The sequence below is a fragment of the Gymnogyps californianus genome, chromosome 5 (assembly GCF_018139145.2).
Source record: "Gymnogyps californianus isolate 813 chromosome 5, ASM1813914v2, whole genome shotgun sequence".
Lineage (NCBI taxonomy): Eukaryota > Metazoa > Chordata > Aves > Accipitriformes > Cathartidae > Gymnogyps > Gymnogyps californianus.
In genome coordinates, this window is record NC_059475.1 from 57,637,612 (window position 1) to 57,661,484 (window position 23,873).

The window sequence follows — 23,873 nt, forward strand, 5'->3', positions numbered from 1 at the left end:
TGTTTTTAAATATGTCCATCAGCCGTATAAACTCAGAGTGCTATTATCTCTCATGTTTTGGTCATACAAAAGATTCAACGACAGAACCGAGCCCAGCAGTCAACACTGGAGGAGTCAGTCTAAGGAACTTGTTTCCAGTATGATACGTTCCAGTGTTACATACTCCAGTATGACCCCCTGTGCTGACGGTACAGCCAAGTACCTGGCCGGTTGCGGGCGGGGTGGAATCAAACTAAAAACGCGGTTCCGAAACCATCACCGGAACGTAAGCGTGTCGTGAAGGAAGCCGCGTCCCTACGAGCCCCGCGCTGCCGAGCCGGCGCCCGGAGCCCGAGGCCGCCCGTCCCCGGCGCTGATCCTCGGCGGCGGCGGCAGCGGGGAGACCGCCGGGCGGGCGGGGGCGGCCGCTCTCCGCGCCCCTTCTGCCGCGGGGGGAGCGGGGCGGCGGGGCCGGCCGAGCCTCCGCGCAGCCGGGCCGGGCCGCCTCCGGCTCGCCCGCGGAGCAGCGCTGCGCGGTGCCGCCGCCCTCCGCGCCCGCGGGGCGGCCATGCGGGGGCTGCGCGGGGCGGCGGGGGCCGGCGGAGCGCGGGCGGCGCTGGCGCTGCTGCTGGCGGCGGCGCTGGCCCCGGGGCCGGCGCGGCCGCACCCGCAGTGCCTGGACTTCAAGCCGCCGTTCCGGCCGCCGCGGGGCCTCGCCTTCTGCCGCCGCTACGCCGACTTCGGCTGCTGCGATCCGCGCCGCGACCGCGCCCTGCTCCAGCGCTTCTACCGCCTCAGCGCCCGCCTCGACGGGCCCACCTACGCCGCCTGCGCCGGGCACCTGCAGGACCTGCTCTGCCAGGTGAGGCGTCCCGGCACGCCGCGACCGCCCGACCGCCCGCCGCGCGGGGCTCCCGGGAGCTTCTGCTGCGCGGGGGGCTCCCGCTGCGCAGGGGGCTTCAGCCGCGCAGAAGGCATCAGCCGCGCAGGGTGCAACAGCCGCGCAGGGGCTTCGGCCACGCCGGGGGGTTCCGCTGCGCAAGGGGCGTCAGCCGCACAGGGGGATTCAGCCCCTGCACAGTGCTTTGGCCACGCAGGGTGCTCTGGGCCAGGCATGGGTGCTTCAGCCCCGTTACGGTGCTTTGGCCCAGGTGTGGGTGCATCCACCTGTGCAGGGCTGCATCAAGCCCAGGTATGGATGGTGCAGCCCAGGCATGGGTGCATTGGTCTGTGGAGGGGTGCACTGGTCCAGGCAAAGGTACTTTGGACCTCACAGGGGTGCATGAGCCATGACATGGGCATGTCAGCCCAGGAATGACTGCATCCACCTGTGCAGGACTGCATCAGCGCAGGCACAGGGGCTTTGGACAACCCAGGGGTGTGTGAGCTGTGGCGTTGGTTCCCAGGCCCAGACGGGGCTACATGGACTACCCCAGAGACGCATCAGCCATGGCATTAGTGCCTGGGCCCAGGCACAGGTGCATTAGCCCACATATGGGTGCATCAGGGATTAGTGCAGCAGCCTAGGCGTGTGCTCCAGGCACTGTCAGGAGCAACTGTCCATCGTTAGGTGTCCCAGTGGACTTTTTGTCCTTCGGCAGGTGTCTGAAAGAGGAATAGGCATGTTGCTCTGCTTTAATTTATGAGCAGCAGTGCTCTGAGGTGGGTGTGTGGGCAGACTCCCCTCACCCTCCCAGGGTTAGATCGCTGGACCTGGTGAAGACACCCAGGAGGAGACCTGCCTGCACAAAACATGCTCCTTGTTACGCCCAACTCATGGGATCAGGTGTTTTTTTGTACTGGGTTACAGCATCCTGAGATGCTTTTAGCGTGTGCCAGGTGCTAACAGTCCTGATGATGGGTGCAGAGCAATGCCTGAGGATGTGGCCTAGAAACCTCTGTGGTGGCCATCCTGCACAGGGGAAGTTTCCACTCAAGGCTGATGTTCTGTGGCCAGATACGATAACAGGGTGATCACAGTCTGCACAGAGCAAAGCTTCTGGCCCTATCATCAGCGGTGGCCTCGTATGTATGAAAATGCCCCTGAGACAGAGCAGTGGCAGCTCTGTGCTGTGCAAGTGTAAATCTTAAATTAGTTCAGACAGTGGAGTCTCGTCTGCTGTGCTCAGATGGGATGGAAGTGGCTTTTCAGAAATCCTGCTCTTAGCATTTTACAGGGTACCTCTTGTGTTCCTGAAAGCGTGAAGAGAAAGAAAATCCTTTTCCACATCAGCTTCTAGAGATTTGAGTTTTATTTCGTCTCACATTGTACTGGAAGCAAAAAACCTTTGAATACATTCCTGAAACAAGCGGTGTCTGAAAGTCCATTTGCAGATAGGAAACCAGTTAGCAGTGCCTGCTAAGCATTCCTCCTGCCTCTCGAAGCAATAAGTAAGTCTCCTGCATACAACAAAAACCTGATCGTTGAAAATTTGTTCAGAAGCAGTGAAATATTTCAGTGTGGGAAAAATGATTCACTGAAATGTTCTGATGAGCTCAGTGGATCACCAGCCCAGATGCGGCTACAAACCACCACCTCTGACCGTACAAGCACGAAATGGAAGTTCAGGCATTGCAAACACTCCAGAACACTCTGCTTCCCTTCATTCGTTATATATACAACTTATATCCTAGACCTGAAGTAGGTTTCTGTGACTTATTCGGCACACTTCTGTCTCTTTCTACTCACAATTTGTGATTTCTCTCAAATGTGATCAAATTATTTTGACAAGTGTCTCAGTTTGTACTTGTGGTGAGGATTCCTACCTTCTCTTAAATTGTGATTTGCTATGTGGTGCTGTTTCTGTTCCTTGTGGAAGGGCAAGTGGAAGAGCAGAAATATCCTCCCCTCAGTGCTGCCCATGATCCCCCAGCCCCAAAATAGGGTTTCCCCCCACCCAGAAGCAGCCTGAGAGGATGCCTTTGGCCGTGAGGGAGAGGAGGGCTGCAGTGGGACATCTCCCTGCCTGCCCCACAGCCTCAACACCCAGGGGTAATTTGATGGGGGCAGCAGGTCTAGGGGGGACGTGTGTGGATGTGGATTATTGTGCAGTGGGATACAGGACACCAAACTGCGGGAGAGCAGATGCCTCGTTCTGCTTCTTGGGGAATAGCTTGCTTAAAGGCTTGAGTTTGCAGATGGAGGTGGACAGGGAATGTCAGGGATTACATGAAAGTTAGACGCTTTCCTGAGGAGTGCCGTTGCTTCCTCTGGGCTGATAGCAGCAGTAAATAAGCCATTGTTTGATGTGGGTGTTCGTCCGGATTCAGACTGTTGCAATTCCTCAGATAAGTAGCTGCCTCTGAATTCCTGGAACAGATAGGATGAATTTGGCTAACTTGTCCTAACGTTATTTGTTTTATTTTCTAATGAGTTATTTTCATGGTGTGAGCTTGTTCCAGCCCTACTGAAGTTACTGATCATCTGCCCATTAGTTTCCTTGGTCTTTGGACCACGTCATAGTTTAAAATGCATGAACAGACCATGTCATTTGGAAATGAGAATTTAGATCTATTAGTGATGCTGGGCTGTAACCAAGCGTAGAGTTTTGTGGTGTTTTGAGTTAGTGAATGTGACAGGACGATGTGAAGGGTGAAGGACCACAACATTTGATTCAGAAGCAGAGAAATTCAGGATCAGGCATCAGGCTCCATCTCTTGTGGAATAAAAGTTGCAAAATATTCCATATGTGTCTGGAAAATACCCTACACACATGCTTCGGTACTGTCTGGCTAGTGATAGATCTCTCTACATCACCACCAGTGTAATGCCACGTAAATAGCTGTATGCCACCAGGAACGTGGTAAGGAGTGAAGAAGTCATCCACAACCACTATTCAAACACACCTGAGGCTGGGGTGAACAGCCCACAACGGCAAAGGGACAGGGAAACCGTACCTCTGTGCTATTTTTAATTCTGATGCTGAAGCCAGGACATTGCTTTATAATGCATAAGATCACTGCTTGCTTTGAAAGAGGCTTTCAGAGAACCAGGTACACCCCAGTACTCAAGCAGTGGGCCTCCTCTCTCTGAATGTGAAACCTCCATAGGCAGCACCAGACTGAGCTCCCATCCAGCCCTGCCTTTGAATTCCCTTTCTGTCTCATTTCAATTTGTTTTCTAAGGCCAAGTTTTCAGTCATAACAACTGCATCGGCAAATGCTCCAGCTCTTTCTGTCCCTGGCACACCTCGTGTAACCGAGCCCAGTGCCGTTACCCAGTCTGCTCATGTAATTTCAGTGTTTTGTGTCACGCGCAATCTCCTTTTTACCACATTAATTGCTGCTCATTTGAAGGCATAATAACCTTCATTTTGCAATGAATGGCTTGACATTCCAGGAGGAAAGCTTATTGTACACTAATGATCTGTTATATGGCCTCTCAGTTTATTATGGTATGTAATGGAAAATAAAATAAAAATTAAGTATTGTGTGTACTTATCAGCTAATTTAAATACTTCAGTATCTCAGATGTTATATCTTTTCAGCTATTGAATAGTACTGTAATCTGCATTAAGAAAGAGCTCCCTATAGATTTAGAAACAGCGCTCTCTTTTTTTTTTTTAACTAAGCTGGTTTTGCTTGGAAGAAATGCCATCTAGGAATTAAAAAATGCAGAATTTATTCAAGAAGCATAGTTTCTCTTCCTACCTTTCTTGCCTCAGTTATTTATCTGCCCTGTGAAAATAACTGAGCCTCCACTGAGTCATGTTACGTTATTTGGAGAGCACTTTTGAGATGCTTGTCGGGAAGATGCATTAGAACTGGAAAATATTTTGTGTTTATTACAAGGAAAAGGCCTTGCAAAGCAGAACTGAGTCACTTTGGTCAGTTTGTAATTTACAGACAGTTTTACTGGATTGCAGTGGCTTTTTACATAAGGAAAATGTGCCTGTCAGAGTTCTCGTAGTGGAGAATACAGTGAACTATGTGAATTTGATTCAGTCCTTAGGTAGATTTCCGAGGCTGCACCTTGCCTAAACGAGGGTTGTGCTGCAGCCACTCCCAGTGGAGCTTGCTTGGATTATGGCCATTTGGTGCTCACTCTCTGAAATCCTGTAGCCTGTGCATCCCCTGCAGAACTTGGTGACCAGTGTCATGATCATGAGATGATACATTTCACCACTTCTAGTCAGGTATATAAACTGTCTGTGGGCAAAGATCCACCAGCAAAGGCAGCTGGACCCGAGCAGGGATGGTGTATGCAGTGGTAGCATCCCAGGGCTGGGTGCACTGTGCGGTACGAAGGATGGGTGTCCTTCTCCTCTCCTCCTACACTTTCTCATCCCGCTCCTTCCACCCTGTAAATCACATCTGTGTTCGAGGTGCATGTCTGGATTATCAGATGACAAGGTATGAAAGTTGCAGGCTTTGGCCCTGCCAACCTTTCCCATTCCCTCCTCAGCCTGGAGATGCAGGACCTGAATCTTCACAGCTAACTCTTTGGTTTCGCTTCTGTGCTGTGCTGAATCTGCTCATTATTTCATAGATAAAGTCAGAGCATCCAAGATAGAAAAGTCTCTTTTTCACCAGTCTACTACGGTGATGTAGCAAGATATGTGTCATTGCTGGTTTCCTTGAGTTAGTGCTATGGTTGGAATAAATAAATAGCAGCATGAGGAAGCCAGCTTTCACCAGGAATATTGAAGATCATTTCAGTGAATGCTGAGATAAACTCTCTTTCCGAGATCTTTTCCTCTGTTAATATATCTTCAGAATAAACCACAACAGATATTGTAATTAAGGTAAAATTTTTCCAATTAGTATTGCTGCTCAGCTGTTTCAAATCTGGTCCAAGAAATGGCTTGAGGCTTTTTCTCTCTCCCTCTAGGAATGCTCTCCATATGCAGCTCACTTGTACGACGCTGAGGATCCTTCCACTCCCGTGCGGACGATACCAGGACTTTGCCAAGACTATTGCCTACAAGTGTGGCAAAAATGCCGCTCCATTTTTCACTATCTCTCTGCAGACCAAGAGTTAATTGCACTGGAGAACAACATGGCAAAATTCTGCCACTACCTGTCCTTGGAGGACACAGACTACTGTTTTCCACACCTGCTGGCTAACCAGAACCTTAACCAAAACCTGGGGTTAGTGACCGCCGACGCGGAGGGCTGTCTCCAGCTCTGCCTCGTGGAGGTCGCCAATGGGCTGCGCAATCCCGTTGCGATGGTGCACGCCAACGATGGCACCCACAGGTTCTTCATTGCAGAGCAGGTTGGCCTGGTGTGGACCTACCTCCCCGATCGATCCAGGCTCGAAAAGCCATTTCTGAACATCAGCGAAGCCGTACTTACCTCACCTTGGGAAGGAGACGAGAGAGGTTTTCTAGGTATTGTCTTCCATCCTAAGTTCAAATTTAATGGTAAAGTGTATGTCTACTATTCAATTGAAGTTCGTTATGAAGAGAGAATCCGAATCAGTGAGTTCAGAATTTCTCCTGCTGACATGAATGCTTTGGACCATGGTTCTGAAAGGTATTGTACACACATTTCTCTGGCAAATGTATTTAAGATCTCAGAGGGCAGCTTGTGCATTTTTAAAGGCTATTAATGAATGAGACTTACTTAGCTTAATATTGTTCTTGCATTCCAGTGTGGTAGCAAGTTAGTCCCAGTCCATGTCTAGCATACTGAGACAGAGAACGTGCCTGTCCTCCATGGATGAACTGCAAGTGGTCAGAGATAAAACATTTACATTTCTCAGTTCTGGTATGTCAGAAGATTTAACTGAACATTGATGAAACATTATTTACAGTTAGTATTTTGGGGTTTGGTTTTTTGTTGGCGTTTTTTTGGTAATGCAATTATTACCCTTTAAATAGACTTCTGCAAAGCATGAGTGAAATTCATTCCAAAGCCAAAGGTTTCCAAAATCAGTATAAACAAACTCAGTGATACCAGACCAAAGATGGATTTGGCCCCACATTTCTTTATCTGAATGGCAGCTCAACCCTGTGGTGATATTACAAACTTAATATCAAATTAAATAAAATGCAAACCACTGTGCTATTACTGAGTGATTGGAAATTTCATTTGTTTGAGTCTGATCCTGCAGTTGATCCACATTAATATGCACAGATACTTAGGGGTTTGTTTGTGGAGACAGTCTACAGATCTATAACCTGGTGCAGAACCACATAATAGAACCACTATTTTAAGAAACCCTTGAAGATTATTAATTTTAAGATTTTTGCTTTGTTACATGGGTTATATTAGGGCTTTCCAAATACTCAGCAGTGGATGATTCTAGCTGAAAAATGCACGTAGCCTAATGATAGAAAGGGGATGCTGGTTTATAAAGCAATGACAGCGATTCAGTGTAAGCAGCACTGTAGGTGACAGGTAAGGGGAATTTAAGTGTGGTCCTCAGGAAGGCGAGTCAGGAGCTTAAACCTGCAGACGTCAAGGCCCATGAGCTGTCTTGTTTAAAAATCCTCAGGGTCTACGTTTATAACATTTTCTGTGCTTATTTGGCTGATGGTTAGTACAATGAAAGCTTAAGAAAACAAAATTGTGGTCCTGTTGTGCTTGTGTAGGCACGGCTCCCACTGACTTCATCCTGAGATGCTGCCCAAGAGGCAGCTTCGGCCGACACATGGTGTGCATTGCCTTAGCAGGAAGGCGTAGGTCTGTTTGCCTGCAGATTTTTGCTCAATGTGTTTTGTTTTCTTCCATCTTTGGGAGGCTGAGGAGGATTCACCTTTGAGTCCGTACTCCCTCGCTTCTCATGCTGGCTGGAGTCTGTGCACTTGTGCACAGTTACCTTATCTCAGAGGTGGTGACGTTTAGCAGCAGGTGACAGAATAATTACATAGTTGGGTTCCTTCTCACAATTTACAATCTGATCACAAACTATCAGTACTTTCAGAAGGGAAAAAAACTCGCTAAAAATGAGGTGGTATAAGTGATTATTGTCATTTGTTTTTGCAGCTATTAAGAGGCACTGTCAGCATGAAATCTGGACTTTTTTAGAAGCTGGAGTAAAATAAACTTCAGTTATTATACCTGGGAACCTCCACTGCATGTATTTGTGGCTTTACCTTTCTATAAAGTTATACTTTTATATATTTCACCCTTTTCTTACAACGAAAGGGATGCCAGGTGCGTAAAATAAACAAATAAAAGTAAGAGAGAGTTAGGTTTTACAATTCAGGTAAAGGTTGTTGGTACTGCTTTGAATAACCTTTGTCAAAATGTTAATTTGTTGGTGGGGCTGCTTTTAACCACTCTTTAAGCTCCTAAAGTCCTGTGTATGTAATTATCATTTAAGGATTCTTCTCTCTTTGAGAACTTAACTATTACCTAATGTTTTAAAAGTTTTAGGTTCACCTTGAAAGTGCCTCTCAGGATTGTGCCAAATGCTGTACAGATGCACAGATGGACCGGAGTCCTTTCTCTTGCAGCTTACAATCGGATTTAAGCTGAGATGCCTTTTCTTAAAAAAAATAAAAAGAAAAAAAAGGAAGTTTAACAAGGAGGAAGGAGGAATCAGAGGAAAAGTACAATTAATTAAAAGTATATTCTGTCATGTGGTTTCCCAGATTTTCCTTATTACACAATTCGGTGTTTCTGTAATCTGGAAAATACGTTGGAATTATTTAAGGTTAGAAAATTAGCTATGCCCAAGTAAAATTCAGTAAAGTGGATATGAAAGAATTTGCATCAAACCTGATCTGTCGCCGTTTCCATGTGTCAAGGGCAACATTGGTGTGACGTTGCTCTGCCCTTTGCTTAGGGCTTGTGCAGTAGGTAATGCCTCCTCCCTGTTTTCGCTTAGGATAATCCTGGAAATAGAAGAACCTGCTTCCAACCATAACGGAGGAGAGCTGCTCTTTGGAGATGATGGGTATCTCTATATATTTACTGGAGACGGAGGCATGGCTGGGGATCCTTTTGGGACCTTTGGAAACGCCCAGAACAAGTAAGAGGGGACCCATCCCTACGACAGCTCCAAGCCACCAGTGTGCATCCACAGGGCAGCGGGTCGTGGGAAGTCAGTGCCACCTGAAGGCTGTTTGGTGGACCGAGGCAAATGAAATCATCTTGAAATGGTTGTTTTTTCAAAGATATTGAAAGACTTGTCTTTTCCAAAACAGAAAGAATGAAACCCTAGACTTTCCAAAAACCCCATCTCTGATGTTTAACCAAGGTCTAGTTTTATTTCTTTTTTTTTTTTTCTTCCTTTCCTTTCTTCTCCCAATACAGATCAACCTTGCTGGGCAAAGTGCTGCGGATCGATGTGAACAACAACGACCGTGGGCCTCTGTACCGAATCCCTCCCGACAACCCTTTTCTTAATGACCCTAAGGCTCGCCCTGAAATCTATGCATACGGAGTGAGAAATATGTGGCGCTGCTCTTTCGATAGAGGCGAACCTCACACCAAGGAAGGCAAAGGGCGGCTCTTCTGTGGAGATGTGGGGCAGAATAAATACGAAGAAATCGACATCGTTGAGAAAGGGAAAAATTATGGCTGGAGGGCAAGGGAAGGGTTCAGCTGTTACGATAAAAAACTTTGCGCCAATTCGTCAATGGGTAAATAGATGTGCTCTCTAAATTACCTGCGTCTCCCACTGTGCAGTTTTCTGCACTGTCATTTTATGATTCCTGCCTTCAAAGCCTGGCTGCCTGGTGGAAAACATATGTTTCTGAGATGTAAATCTATACTGTCTCAGTCTAGAAGGGAACTGACTTGGGGATAAATACTGAAAGTCCAAATGTTACCATTTTTGAGTTGGGAGGAAAATGAAACATGCTAGCTGTTGTTTTTCTGGGCAATCTGTGTTGTTAGTCAAATTGCTTGGTGATTCTGTGATTTAGGGGGACAATTTCATCTTTTCCACATAAAATAAGCTTTCCTGTAGAAGCGAGAAAAATTTAGAGCAATTGTATTTTTCTCCATAACTCACAAGTAGTGTCCTTATTTAAAAAAAAGAAAGAAACATATTGTGTAAGCTGGTCAACCAGTACGCACACTGCTTGCTTTGCAGGTAACTGAATGTACAGTGTATTCTTGTTTCTTTAGCTATGCCAAAAAGGAAAACCTTAAATTTTTTTTTTTTTTTTTTTTTTTAACTTTTCAAACGTGGATTCAGGGTATTTTGCTGCCTGGCTAAATTCCAGTGCATGTGTGAAGTCAGAGTGTATTGTGTTGCAAGGTCTGATGTGGACCACATGTTGTGCTGGAGCATCTCCCCAGAGATCCAGGGGGGCAGTGGGCTGGCACTGATTTGCACTAGCTGAGATTCTGATTTTTTTCTCTTCTACATGTTATATGTTGTTTAACTTCCTTTTATTAACTTAGTTTAACTTCCTTCCTTTTATTAACTTAGCTACAAGTACAGTGGTAGTGTTTAAGTGTTTTTTATAACAATTTCGAGAGCAGGGAGCAGATTTCTTGCATTCCCTTTGCTGAAGCAGTTGTCAGAGAGCCCGTTTAGTGCTCTCCTATGTGACAGTGCCTGCGTGAGCGTTCATGGCAGGCACTTCAATGAGGTCTCCAGGGATTCAGAACAATTTCTGATGCCTTTAGAGACCCTTTTGTTAGAACAGTGAAATGTCACAGCCCCTTTAAAACGGTAAGTGCAGCTGAAGTGTAGAAAACACCTGCTTTAGATGAAAAGTCCCTGGTGCAAGTTCCTCACTGGCAGAGCTGCCAGGTTTGCTACTTGAGGCATCTGCTACATGGGCAGGGGGAAAGGCTGTGAGGACGAGGAGAGGTGGGTACCACGAGGAGATACCTGTGACCCAGGAGTTTCAAAAGAAAGGGGAGGAAGCATCTAATGGAGACCCTCAAAATCAGGGCATCTCCCTCTCTTTTGCCTCTGTCTTGTGTTTTAACTTACATTTTAGAATGAGTATACCAGTACTACATCTTGCCTGTGCCATACCATAAATATTTGATGACCTTCTCAGGTTAAGCTCCCCTGCCTCAGAGAAACAGAAGGTATTCGCACTGACATCTGACATATCTTTTCATCAGTGCCTGCAGTCTGGAGTTACCTATCTCTTTTTTTTCCCTTTCACCACTGAAACAAAGCTGCACTGGGCAAACATCTCCTGCATGGGTGCAGTGACTCTAAGAGTAACCTGCAAATTCATAGCAAAACCAGCCAGGCTGTGTCGAAATGGGCCAGAAGCAGCACTGACAGAGCTGGGTTGTAGCAGGAGGAGAAGGGCTCAGGAGAACAGTGAGGTGTCTGGGTGATAGAGAGCACTCAGGCTTATCAGGGATCCAGCTTATATCGCAAGTGAAACACTGACCGGTCTCACTGAGCTAGCTTGTCCTTGGTTAGAACAGCCAGCTAGGCAGGGCTATCAGATGTGGTTCTGAAAAGGTGAAAATCAAACTAAATATGACTCCATCGGCACTTCATTTAATTAGAAGATGCTTAAGTGAACCTGATTGTATCATGCTAGTCTCAGAACTGTCTAGATAAATAGCTATTCTGCATCATGTGTAAAACAAGGCAAGTCACGGGTCTTTTCTCCCCTACAGATGACGTGCTTCCCATTTACGCGTATCCACACAAAATGGGGAAATCTGTTACGGGAGGCTATGTCTATCGAGGTTGCGAGTCTCCGAACTTGAATGGCCTGTACATATTTGGTGATTTTATGAGTGGGTAAGTAAACACTTCAGATACTCATTAAGCTGTACCCCTAGCCGAAGTCCTCCAGCGATACTACACCTGCCTGCAAGTGCTCGTGCAGTCTGACAACTGAGGACATGCTGCTACTTGCTGGTTGCAAGCACTGGGCAAAGCCTGACTGCTCATTACAGAGGGCTCACGTGGCGTGTTTTATATAACCTTTATTCCATGGTGCTGTGCAGGAATGCGATCTTTGCATTCCAGCAGCCCTCGACGTTGCTGATGCATATCATGCCAGTACAAATAAAGGGGCAATGATATGATGTTCTTTGAAAGTCCTGGAAGTAGTGTAAAAAATCATTTGAATACATCCTAAAAAAAACCCAACACTGATGCAATGTTTCCAGACACTGAAGATATTGAAAGAAAAAAAAAAATATTGTCCAGCAGTGAGTCTGCTGCAAACCTGTGATAAGGCAGGCATGAGACTGCCTTGTTTTCCCCCCACCTCCTCTGCCTTTGCTGTATCTGCATCTCCCAGGCCTCTTGCACGCAGCCCCCGCACTGCCTGCCCCGGCTGACGCACTGGTCCTGGGTGCAGGAGAGAGGCCCCAGAGCTGCAGTGGAGCCAGGCGCTCTGTGTCTCTGGCAGGGTCCCCCCGCAAGCACTCTGATAGCCCTTAAACTCTCCCCTATTGGTTTTTCATGTGCTTGTGTTGCCCTTGAAAGACAAGGTGTTGCGGGGGCGTATAATATATTTGTTTTAATATTAACAATCCTTTGTTTTTCAGAGGAGCTGCAGTTCCTATTGCAGCTAATGCGGGTAGGAAGCATTAAACATCCTTTCTGGTGTGCTCATTAATGCTCATAAATCGTCTTCTTGGTTGTGTTGTGGAAGTGTTCTTTTGCCTTGCAGACGCCTGATGTCTTTGAAGGAGGATCATGCTACCGGAGAGTGGCAGTACAGTGAAATCTGCATGGGGACAGGACAAACGTGCATGTTCCCTGGGCTTATCAATAACTATTACCAATACATCATCTCCTTTGCTGAAGATGAAGCAGGTAATCTTTTAACTTTATGTCACACTGAATGGCATGCTTGTGGTTTCTCTTCAGAGTAAAACACCAGAGAAGGGGTCAGAGGGGGCTCCTGGGAGGCAGCGGGTGGTGGGGAGGTAGAGCACGAGTCTGTCAGTCCTTAAAATGCCGGTGGGTGAGATTCCCAGCATCTCCCAAATATCAAACCAAAGTTACAATCCTAATTTTGAGGCCAGTGTGCCACGCAGTGCCTTCATGGGGAACTGGAGAGGCAGTTCCCTGCAGGACTGAGTCTGGGTGTGCTGGGTGTGCTGCTGCCTGCACACCTACCCTCTGGAGGGACGGGGAACAGCAGGGGGCAAATACAGTAAAGCACAGCTTAGAAAAGAAACCTCATTCTTCACGGTGCCATGCCGTGGGGAATGCAGGCCCTGAGAGGCTGAGAAGCTGATAGCCAAGTGAGAGCAAGTCTATGCTCTTGGCTAGCTGGCGTTATTAATGGATACAGGGAAGCAGATGAACAGTAATTATGAACCTGCTCACCCTGGGCTGGAATATTTGTACCTCTCGAGCTGAAGCGTAATGAAAGCCCTATGTTATGTCTTGAGCAAGGCATCGGCAAAAGGCTGCTTAAGTCCATATTTTATTAGTGCCAGCTGGGATTTTGCCTTGCATAGGACTGAAGGATGTAGTCTCAGTGGAGCTTTGCATAGCTGTGTTTTAAGACTGGAGACATTTTGCTTTCTAGAAGGGAGCTGCTGCGATTTGAAAAGGAGGAAATAAAGAGTCCTGGGGTGAAAGCTGGTGGTCGCTCCCTTTGTTCATACAAGGGTACGGTTAATTGCCCAGCCCTGCAGCGGGGCAGGCAGAGCGTGCAGCCCCTGGCTGGGGACAGGGAGAGGGTGAGCCCCACGATGTTTAGCCCCATTGCTAAGTAGCCTCCTGTGCAACTCGGCAATGCAAGACTTTGTCTTCTGCCCCATTGCGGGGAGGTCCTGGCTCATGGTCACAAGCACCCGCTTCCAGAATGCCCCGGTTTTTAAATGTCTGTTTTTTCTGCAGATTATGTCAGGTATGGATGTTGCACAAATGCAACATCCGTTGCATATCATATAAATGGAAATTTTATCATGTAGATGCAAATCATCCAAATTAAGTATTAGCTCAAAAGTTTGACTTTGGAATTTTAACTTTTTTGGAGTGAAAAACCATTTTCTTTAACGGTTAATGTTCATGGAAGGTAGAGCTGTTTTGCAGTGCTGTGGCGAGAAGGATATCTTACCCTAAAATCAGAATAACTTAGTTTAAATCAGCTTTATGCCACTTCAGAGGGCTGCCAAGTGCATTATCAAGCTGTTAATTGCAGCCCTTGCTCATGCACATGGGGAGTGACGTCTCTCTTGTCCTGCGCCTGTGGGCAGAGTCTGTGCAAAGCCGGGGGGTGAAACTGCCGCCCTTCTTCTGCCCTGCGCTTTTCACGTGTGCTTTGCATAAGTACAATAGAGCTGAGTGGAAATTTGGGCTGGTGTCTGTTCTCAGAGGTAGTTATTTGCCTTGTGTTTGCTTTATTATAATGGAAAGAAATCTGTTGATTACAGTGTAGTGAGGTTCCTTTATCTGCAGTGAACAGTCTTCTCTTGCACCTTTTTGGTGTGCTGGGAATCTGGTTTTTTACAAGTTTATCACACAGTTTATTTTAACAAGCTGTTCTTCACGGAAGCGTTTGTTTTTTGGGGTTGTTGCTCTGATGAATGTTAATCCGGCTGGTGCAGTGGATGTGTTTATGCAGTGGGGACACCTATGTTTTTGGCTTATTGCACAGCCATTATAAAGCCAGCAGCCTCGTCCCCTGGCAGCTGAGCGTGTCAGGGACACGCCAGGCACTGTGCTGTGTCTATGGGGTGCACGTGTGATAGCCTGCATGCTTCACGGCCTGTGCGTCCATATTTCTGCCTGATAATTTCCAGGAAAGAGAGGTGAGATGTGGAGCGCACATCACTGCACCGCAAGATGCATCGCCAGGTGTTTCCCATCCCTGTTTGGATCAAGGCTGCCTCTGGCCTTTGGTTAATGGAGCCCACCAGAAAAAGGAAGAAACCAGCCAGGGGTGGCCGGAGGCGGCTGGTTTTTACCCTGGGAGCATCTGGAGAAGCTTGGCCTGCGGCAGTGCAGGAAAGCAGGGAGGCTCAGCTGTCAGCACCAGCTGCCACCAGCTGCCCGCACCTTCCTTTACCCACTCTGACCCCTCCACTCCTTCCCCTCTTTCCCTTGGGGTACCCATAGGATGCCCAAAGAAATCCACCTTACTTAATAAAAAGATCTCCATTGCCTCTTTTTCTTCCTTTTTTTTCTTTTTTGAAATGCTGCAAATATATTTTTTCATCCAGATCAGCTCTCTGGCCCTTTCATTGCACCACTCAAGCACTTGAGCTGGCAAAAGAGAGAGTGCTGGAGGGACTGCTTATCCCAGCCTCCCCTGCACAACAGGAGGAGAGGGATGGAAATGCAGTTAAGAGAAAATACGTCAAATACATGGTGCGGGAAATGGTCTGGCTGAAGGTCGAGCCCTTTCCCATGTGACCTGACAGAGCTGTGACAAACCCAAATGCCTTTCTCATGAGACACATCTCACTTTGTGAGTGTGCTAGAGAAAGCAAAAGCAAAATCTTGTTCTCTAATTCACCCCAAAGGAGTGCTTTATCCAAAAGAGCAGAAGACGGTGTGAACAGTCTTAATTTCTTTTCATTTCATTTCGACAAAGGGAATTCAGGGTTTGACTGTTTTGTGTTAGTGAAGTTGAAGGACACGGATCAGACTGAGATGACAGCTAAAGTCTGGGCAGCTGAACCTACGGTGGAAATTTGTCAAAATAGTATTTCATGACAATATGTAAAAGCTCCCACTCACTAAGAGTATTTTATGCCACTGGACTGCAGATGAACGCTCCTTACAAACCCAAACACAAACCTGCATTTTTTCCTCCCATAACCAGATCTCTGTGTTGGTCCCGGGTTTCCTGATGCTCTCTGACCTGTGATGCAGAGTTAATGCCTTTGTGCTGTACAGGACAGAAGCTCAATGGAGAGTTTTTATGGCTGTGTCTGTTTTTTTTCCCAGGGGAACTTTACTTCATGTCTACCGGCATACCAAGTGCCACGGCTCCCCATGGAGTGGTGTACAAAGTGGTGGACACCTCTAGGTATGAGATGTTCTTGTTGCAAAGCCTAAGTGTATTGCAGTGTGTTCAGGTGTGGATGTGATGAATGATGTTGACTGACTAACTAGCTCTTCTCCCATGCTGAGCCCTTCTGTGGAGCTTGATCAAGGAATGGCTGGAGCAACCTGTTGTGGGTCTGCTTTGCTCCTGCAGTCATGGGAGTCTGCGCTGCCTGGTGATCACCAACTTGTTGTGGGGCCTGTTGGTGTTATGTGGGTTGGGAGATTTGTTCTTGAAAGCTAAAGGAGTATTTTATGGGTGGCTTGTCTTTGTCAGGCAAAATTTCTCTAGATTCCTGCCCAAAAGGAGGCAGTTTTTCTCAAGGTGTTTATTCTCAGTTCCTCTCCATCCCTTGTAGCTGGCTGCATCTCCCATAAGAGCCCCGTACCCAGGCAGCTGCAGCCAAAGCTGACCCAGCATGACCTGCAGTGCTTTCTCGGGCAAAGCAGAAATGAATGTCAAAAAGTGTATTCTTTTTTGTGTTTCAACGAGGAAAATGGCTTGGACAAGGAAATAAGACCATTGTTACACCTTCTGGATCCCACACGCCTGTATCTGAGACTGGGCAAGGCAGGGAATAGCTGTGTTTTATAGGAAGACTTATAGCTGTTTTTTCCATCTTCCTGTTTTTTAAGCATTACTATTATTGGCTAAACACCAAACTACTTTCAGCCAGACATGTAGAGTGAGACTTTTGTAGCTTTTATGTTTTTTTAAATGGATTACATTTACAGGTTTAGCTAGCTGAGCATTTTGAACCAAACCACTTGTCTGATTTTATGTTGGAACCAGACCCCAAAGTTAAACAGCCCCCAGAGCTGCCACGTGTTTTCCTCCAACTCTCCTCTGTCAGGAGCATTTTCCATTATCTAACACAGTGGAAGAGTTCCTGTAAACTGTGTATTAAGAGGCTGGTATTATGCAACCTTTGCAAAAATAAAGAAAGCAGAAGTCAAAAGCAAGTCGTAAGTTTAAGTTTAAAAAGAAATTTCTTTCATGTGTCGAGTATAGGAAAAACTCACAGGAAAATTCATAAAACATGCCTGTGTCGGTAGTTGAGAGAGAAGCTCTTTGCCTTCCACAGAAATGCAAATGCAAACAATCCTAATTACAAAGGAGTTATACCCTCCAAATGCAAACATCATGCATTTTTGAACCAGTTTGAAAACCTCTGACGAAGTCTGTGGATTAACAAGACAGCCGTTGCAGGAAAAGGTGATGATGAACTGGATGTAACTTCTCCGAAGTGAGATATACCTCCATGGCAAACAAATTTGTGTCAAAATAATGCACCATACTAAGAGGGAGCCTCTGCAGGAGACACTTAGAGCTCTTGTTTGAAACTAATGCATTTTTGTAGTAGTTAGTCTTTTGTTTGGGCTTTATGTATGAATAATAGTGTGTTATTTTGCTTCTCTGAAGACAGCCTGAAAACTTGAATACACATGACCTTTATGTCAGATGTTCAACATACACTGTCTAGATTTGTAATTTTTATTTTCAGTTTGATTAATCTCTTTCTGTAATGCTTGAACCTGCCAATGTTTTATTTCCTTAATGGATTCAGCAATGGCAAGTGAAAACACAGCCAGGGGACTCCATTGCCTTGTGAATATTTGGACTTTAATCAATGGAGATATGTGATTGTTTAATTATGTTTTCTACTGTAAGAGATTACTTGGATCATTTAAACAGACATTTTTTTCCAATGAGCATTACATTCATAGAAAAATGGGAAGCAAAGGCTCACGATGCCAGGGGAAAGGAATTAATTGTGCACTGTATGTGTCCCTTTTTTTGCAGGAGAGCACCACCAGGAAAATGCCGAGTTGAGCCGTCGCCAGTGAAAGTAAAAAGCAAGCGCATCCAGTTTGTGCCAAAGGAGAGTAAGTGTCACGGCTGCTGTTTATTACTGGTGCGTGTTAGCTGGCAGTAAATACAAATTCCAGGCTCGCACTATCTCTGTATGCGTGGAGACCACCCAGAACTTCACTCTTCAGACTATCCTCAAAATTAATTCTTACCAGCTGTTTTGGATCTGAAGAGTTGGTTCAAGTAAGTCATAAGGTATTTCCCCTCTCCTGACCCTGTGAAATCTCCTCTGTAGTTTCTGTGCCTGTGCATTTTCCCTTTTCCGTGCTACATCGTACCTGTTTCATTACCACCAACTTGGTTTCCCCGTAACTGTTTCTGTACTGAGATCCTGTGCTCAATGGTGCTTTTCAGTGATAAGTGATTTTTTGCAGTGCCTTCAGGTAGTGAGGGGCACTTCAGGAGCTGAAGGATATGATAGCTAAAGGGTTGGGAAATAGCTCATTGAGCAAGATGAGGGCTGAGTCATTGTTAGTTATAAGTGAGATAATATGAGATGAGGAAACACTCCCAAAAGAATCGGCGTGATCAGCCATTCAGGTGAACTTTTGGCTTATCCAAACCCTCCAGGGCTTTTTGATTGCTTCATACTGAATGAAGTATTGTACTGCTAAAGCCGGAGTAGTCAATGATGTAGCTGAACCTGCAGCGAGCAAAGTACTATCTATGTTAAGTGCAAAAACCTAAATACACTATTAGGATCTCAAAATTAGATTAGGCAGCATCACCTTTCTTTTCCCCTGTGCATTTTGTTTACACATGTAAGTACCTAGGCAGTACTCTAACAACTTTGTCATGAAGTTAATCTTACTGTAGGAACTCTAATGTCAGAATACATTTATTTAATTTTTAATTACATTAATCATGTTACACTGCATTGAGTCATTGACAGTTCCTACAGCTTTGACTTCAGGGAGGAATGAAGGCACTCAGCACCTTGCAAGATTGAGTCTTTAAGGTGGAACAAGATCTAAGGCTGATTATTGAATGTTGACATGCCTGAGCACTCAACACGTCTTCAGAAACATTCTCCTTTGCAAGCTGTGCACACAGTTTCCAAACATTAGTAACTTGGTTTGTGTTCAAGCAGTTTTTCTCTGTTTCTGCTTATGCATTACTCTCTATGCAAGTCCAAAGTTCAGATTTTTAAACTATACATATAGCTAAATCTTTTGGGTTTGTTTACAAGGTAGTTTTCATCATAAATTAAAACTTAGAAATGGTGGGAGAGATTCTGCTAAGTGTCTCAAGAACTAAATTCCCCTTTAGGCAAAAACCAAGCATGAAAATTTTGATTCAGAAGCATGCAAACAAGGACACATAGCTGTAAATATTTTGCAGTTTTGGTTAGTGTTTAGTGTGAATGTAACAGAATCACCAAGGCATGCAGCTTGCATTAGCTGGATGAGTGCATTTATTGGAAGTGTATTTAATAAATAGCTTGATGAAGAGTAATATCTAATAACAACCTGATTCAGTGAGGTGAAAAGCACTCCCAGGTGACCATTAGCTTTCATGCAGTCCTACATATCATTATATGAGTTCCAGGATTTTTAAGTGCTTTGCCAGATAGGCTCCAGCAACTGAGGTGTGCACAGGTAAGGCTTTCATATCTATTTCTTGCCTTTAGAACCTCAGCTTCCAGAGAAGGGAAATATTTTCATGCCGCAAATACAATTCCTCTCCAAAGAGTGTTATTTGGAAAAACTGTACCACTGCAAGGGTTTGTCTTTTGGGGACAATAGATATTAAGCACAAATAAGACAGTCATATTTTTCCTCGTCTCTGTACTACAAAGCAAATGATGAATGAGAGTGGATAAATCTAGGATACAATTCCAAAAGTTGTGATGTCTTTGCAAATGTCTGTGACTCTGTCCCAGCTGATTGTTATTCTGAGCAATTCTGAATTGCTTCCTTCTGACAAGCTAAAACTTATTTTTAAGCTAAAAATAGAGCGCATGTGAATAAGCAAGTCCAGTAACGCCTGGAAACTGTGACAGCAAAGAATTTTCAGCTCTTCGGAGTTCAAGGCTCTTTTATTTTTTTTCATAAGGAAGAAAAAACCCAACCCCAAATCCTGTTTTATGTGTTGTCCTGGCAACTCCGTTCCTTTTGCACATTCCAGTTGCCAGAGAGAATTGATTTTGAATGTTCCTGATTTCAGCTCCTCTGAATAAAGCATCTGGCCCAGTGGGGAGGCCGGCGCTCGGTCTGGTAATGATCCAGTCATTAGTAATGAGGAGAAGAGCAGAAATAGTGCCTGTCTTTCAAATGCTTTCAGCAGGGGAGAAGGGTATGGTGGGGAACTCCTCTTCTGACCGTGAAACTCCAGCGCCCACCCTTTAATGGCCAGGCTGAAGTTTTGCCAATAAACTGCTTGGAGTTTCCTTCTTGGGAGAGGCTTACTTGTTGGCACTATGCCCTGCAGTCCTCTCTGCTAACTAAAAGCAGCCGACATTTTTCGCTGAGGAAATATTGGCTCACCGGGAGCATTGTCGATTCTCAACAGGATCAAGTAAGCAAATTCCAAGAAACGAGTTAAGTCAAAAATCAGCGCTGATTTCATATAGTTGTCTTTAAGTATTGTCCATACTGTGACAGACCCGTGGTTTCCTGGCTTTTTCCCCCCAACAGAGCTTATTGTGAAAACACCAACGCCGCGTCCCCGGCTGAAGGCCGTGACCGATGCCCCCCAGGGCGGCAGGCCAGACCCCGAAACCCCCCGCACGCCGGCTGTGGACTGGGTGGGCCAAGCCCCGCCGCCGCCGGGGAACCGAAGCAGGACGCCCACCACGGCAGCGCCGAGCGGCAGGACCCCCAAGCCCAGGAAGGGAGGAGAGAGGAGGGGGCAGCGCAGGAAGAAGAAACCCCCCGGCACGGCCCCGCCGCTGCGAACGGCGCCGTGCGGCTGATGGAGCAGCGGGGCCGCAGCCGGAGCCGGGGCCGGGTGGAAGTTTACATCGACGGCGAGTGGGGCACGGTGTGCGACGACGGCTGGAGCTCAGCCGCCGCCGCCGTGGTGTGCCGCCAGCTGGGCTTCCCCTACGTGGTGCGGGCCAGCAAGAAGGCAGAATTTGGGGAAGGGACCTCCCTTCGCATTCTCCTGGACGACGTCCAGTGCTCCGGGCAGGAGAAGACGCTGCTGGAGTGCGCCCATGCCGACGTCGGCACGCACAACTGCTCCCACGAGGAGGACGCTGGCGCGGTGTGCAGCCGGGAGGAGGTGGCAGACTGGTGACAGAGGAGCTGGGGAAGGCAGCTGAGGGACTCGGAGCACGTCCCTTTCTTGCCCGACCCTCTAAACCAGCGTCAGTATTGAGGAGGGTGTGCTCTGCCTTGAGGATGTTGCGTCTGTTCGAAGTAATCTTGCCGTTTTCTTTGTGTTCATCCCCATGCATCTGCCTTGGAGGGAAAGAAAAAGTAAAATGAAGCGGTGACTTGCGTATGTTGTGGGCAGGGACTGCGTTTGTACGGGGGGGTTTGTAAGAAGAAACCCCAAACATCAGCCATTATAGATTAGAAAAGAGACGCATATTGTTGCTCTTTCCTCTTTTGAAATACAGCATTCCCCAGCTGTGCTTCATAATGTTTTGCCGAAAAATAAATTCCCAAATGACCGTGTTTCACTCTTATGGAAGTGTTTGCGTTGTTTGGCTTGCTTTGACACCTGCGGCTCTGAGTGGTGGTTTCTAAGTATGCATAAATCTGTGCCTTAGTTTGCAGAATACAAAAGCAGAATTTTTTTTTTTTAACTTTCCATGCACTAGTTTAAAGGAAAATTATTCTTCTGTAATGCTTTTTATTGGTATAAGCCTATTGGTTATCAAAGATAACTGTGTCTAAGCAAAATAAGATAAATTAGAAAAAGGCATAGCATACTGTCTGGAAAATATTTCTGCAGTTTACACTAGCCTAAGTGAAAAGAAAATTTGGCCTTTTTTACATGAACAGGATTGTTATCCAGTTTAACCCTGAAGATACTTTGTACATGTTTCTCCACTTTCCCAAACATGAAGTGACATGTTTTTGCATTCAGTTTTCACAGGTGTGAATGACTAGACAAGAGGTAACGTACTGGGGTAATAATCCTGTAATATTTACCCCTTTTTAAAGGATATTAAAAAACCCCAAAACTCATTTTGTCTGAAATGTGTTTTTCACTTGAGTGGTGATTGGAGACACATGTTCTCCTCTTTTGTGGTCTCTCTGCACTTGATAGCATTTTGCCTGCTTATTTTTTTCCCGATGTAATCGGGATAGGTTTTATCTTGCTGCTTACACAAGAACATGAGAAAGACAAAATGAAACAAATGTAAAATGACTAGTGCATCCAGAAAAGTTCACAAGCAAAACCTTGTATCTAAAGCTCTTACTGTGAATATTTAATTCCCCAATTTCAAGTTGACAGTGTCTTCTTAAGCCTAAAACATTGATGTATATGGTAAATGAATTTGTTTTAAAGATTTTTGCTGAACTTTCTGATATACCCATTAAATACTTACTTATTGATATTAAAGAACACCTTCACTATACAAAAACATATGATCAGAAAAATAGCACTGTGTCGCTACTTCTTATGAAGTATAAAGGGGAGAACAGACGCATGAAGTGCCTTTTGCAAAATACTACTCTCATTTCATTGGAAAACCTACAAATGCTGTCAGGCACCAGGCTGTCATTAAGCTTTTCCCATTGCAGTGAAGGTGCAAACGCATTTGTTTAAAGTGCACAAATTCACTTCAGGCACATTAAATTGTTCAGGGAACAAGAGAGTCCTTTGTAAATTCTTCTGTTAAAAGAGTTGGCACCTGTTAGCTGATGGGACTAGAGGGCTGGAAGAAAACTGAAAGCAGAGATATAATCTTCCTTCTTCCAAATTCCGTTTCCGCTTCTTTTGGCTCCTTAGCCAAATTTCAGCTAGCACTAGCTGTGAGATTTTAAGGAGAATCTTGGTCATAGTTATGCTTAAAAACTTCTGGGTAGAAAAAAGACCTGCACAACAGACGTTACTCTAAAGAAATTGAGGTGATTCAAGGATGGATGTCTGCCATAGACCAAGTAGACAGGAATTTCACCATCATTTTCCAGGTACTTAAGTATTCTTTTTCTAATTTAACTATTAGTTACCCTGCACCTTCTTTAGCCCATTTGAACCTCCTGGGCATAAGCAGAGGCCACCTACATCTTGCATGTTGCTGGTGCTGACTGCCACCAACCCCCAGCTGGCAGTCACTGCGTGGCACGCAGTCTCTGCTGACAGCTAAAGGCATATGGAAACCAGCCCACAAGGAGCAGCCGTCGGTAAGAGCGAGCTGTGCCGTGGCTCGGCTGATGGCAAACACAGAGCCGTGCACCCCCGGTGTTTGCTGACGGTGTTTTGTGGGTGCCGCCAGCTTCACAGGGGAAATATTTATTGGCAGAGGAAGAGACAAGACTTGCAAATAAGGTTTTTTCCCCCCTTATCCTTTCTCCCAGCCTACACTGAGTGGGGAAAGCATTCAAGTAGGTGCGTGCCAGCTCAGTACGCGTGGATGTGTATGCATGTCTCTGCCTGCCAGCTCAGTACGCTGCTATGGTGCTGGGAAGATATTTCTGACCATCGTGGTCCCTTCCAAGCTTAAAACATATCTACTCTAAATCCTGGTATTTGTCAGTCTACTTCCCTGGTATTTAAATAATGAGCCTGTACGATTCAAAGCACAGAAGTACATGTGCATTTAAATACCTGATATATCATCTGCTGTTTAATAGGATTCTTATTGATAGCTTTTTTCTTCATTTAAAAATGCACTTATATACCAGGATGTCACACAAATTAAGCTTTAGATAAACTAATAAGCCCTGCTGCTACATTTGAACATGTCAGGATACCGGCTGGATGCTGATTCAGGATAAAGGTCATAAAATAGCCCAGAATAATGCTGGTTACCACAGTGCAGCTGCTGTTCTGCATGTGTTATGCGGCAGTCCCAGACTTTTGTCTAGTAGCAATATGGTTTATTGCCTTCTCTCCTGATTCACCTCTGTGACTGACTGGAGCATCTGCATTTTTCCTTACACGTTTTTCCTTTCCTTATGTTAGCACAGCTGCATCACATGGAGGACCCAGCATATCTCTAAGGGAACAGTGCAGACCCAGCCTTGCTACCTCTTTTCCTCTGCCTCGAAGGCA

The 23,873-nt window shown here is 45.8% G+C and overlaps 1 protein-coding gene across 1 annotated transcript; it reads left to right on the top strand.

Annotated features, from left to right (window-relative positions):
* Positions 1-547: 547 nt before the first annotated feature.
* On the top strand, positions 548-21,832 carry HHIPL1 (HHIP like 1). Its single transcript, XM_050897911.1, is given in 10 exon segments — positions 548-841; positions 5,810-6,456; positions 8,759-8,902; positions 9,187-9,515; positions 11,479-11,605; positions 12,489-12,634; positions 15,728-15,809; positions 17,631-17,713; positions 20,336-20,571; positions 20,574-21,832. Coding segments are annotated over 10 exon segments (2,454 nt in total). The 3' UTR covers positions 20,940-21,832.
* The last annotated feature ends 2,041 nt before the right edge of the window (positions 21,833-23,873 follow it).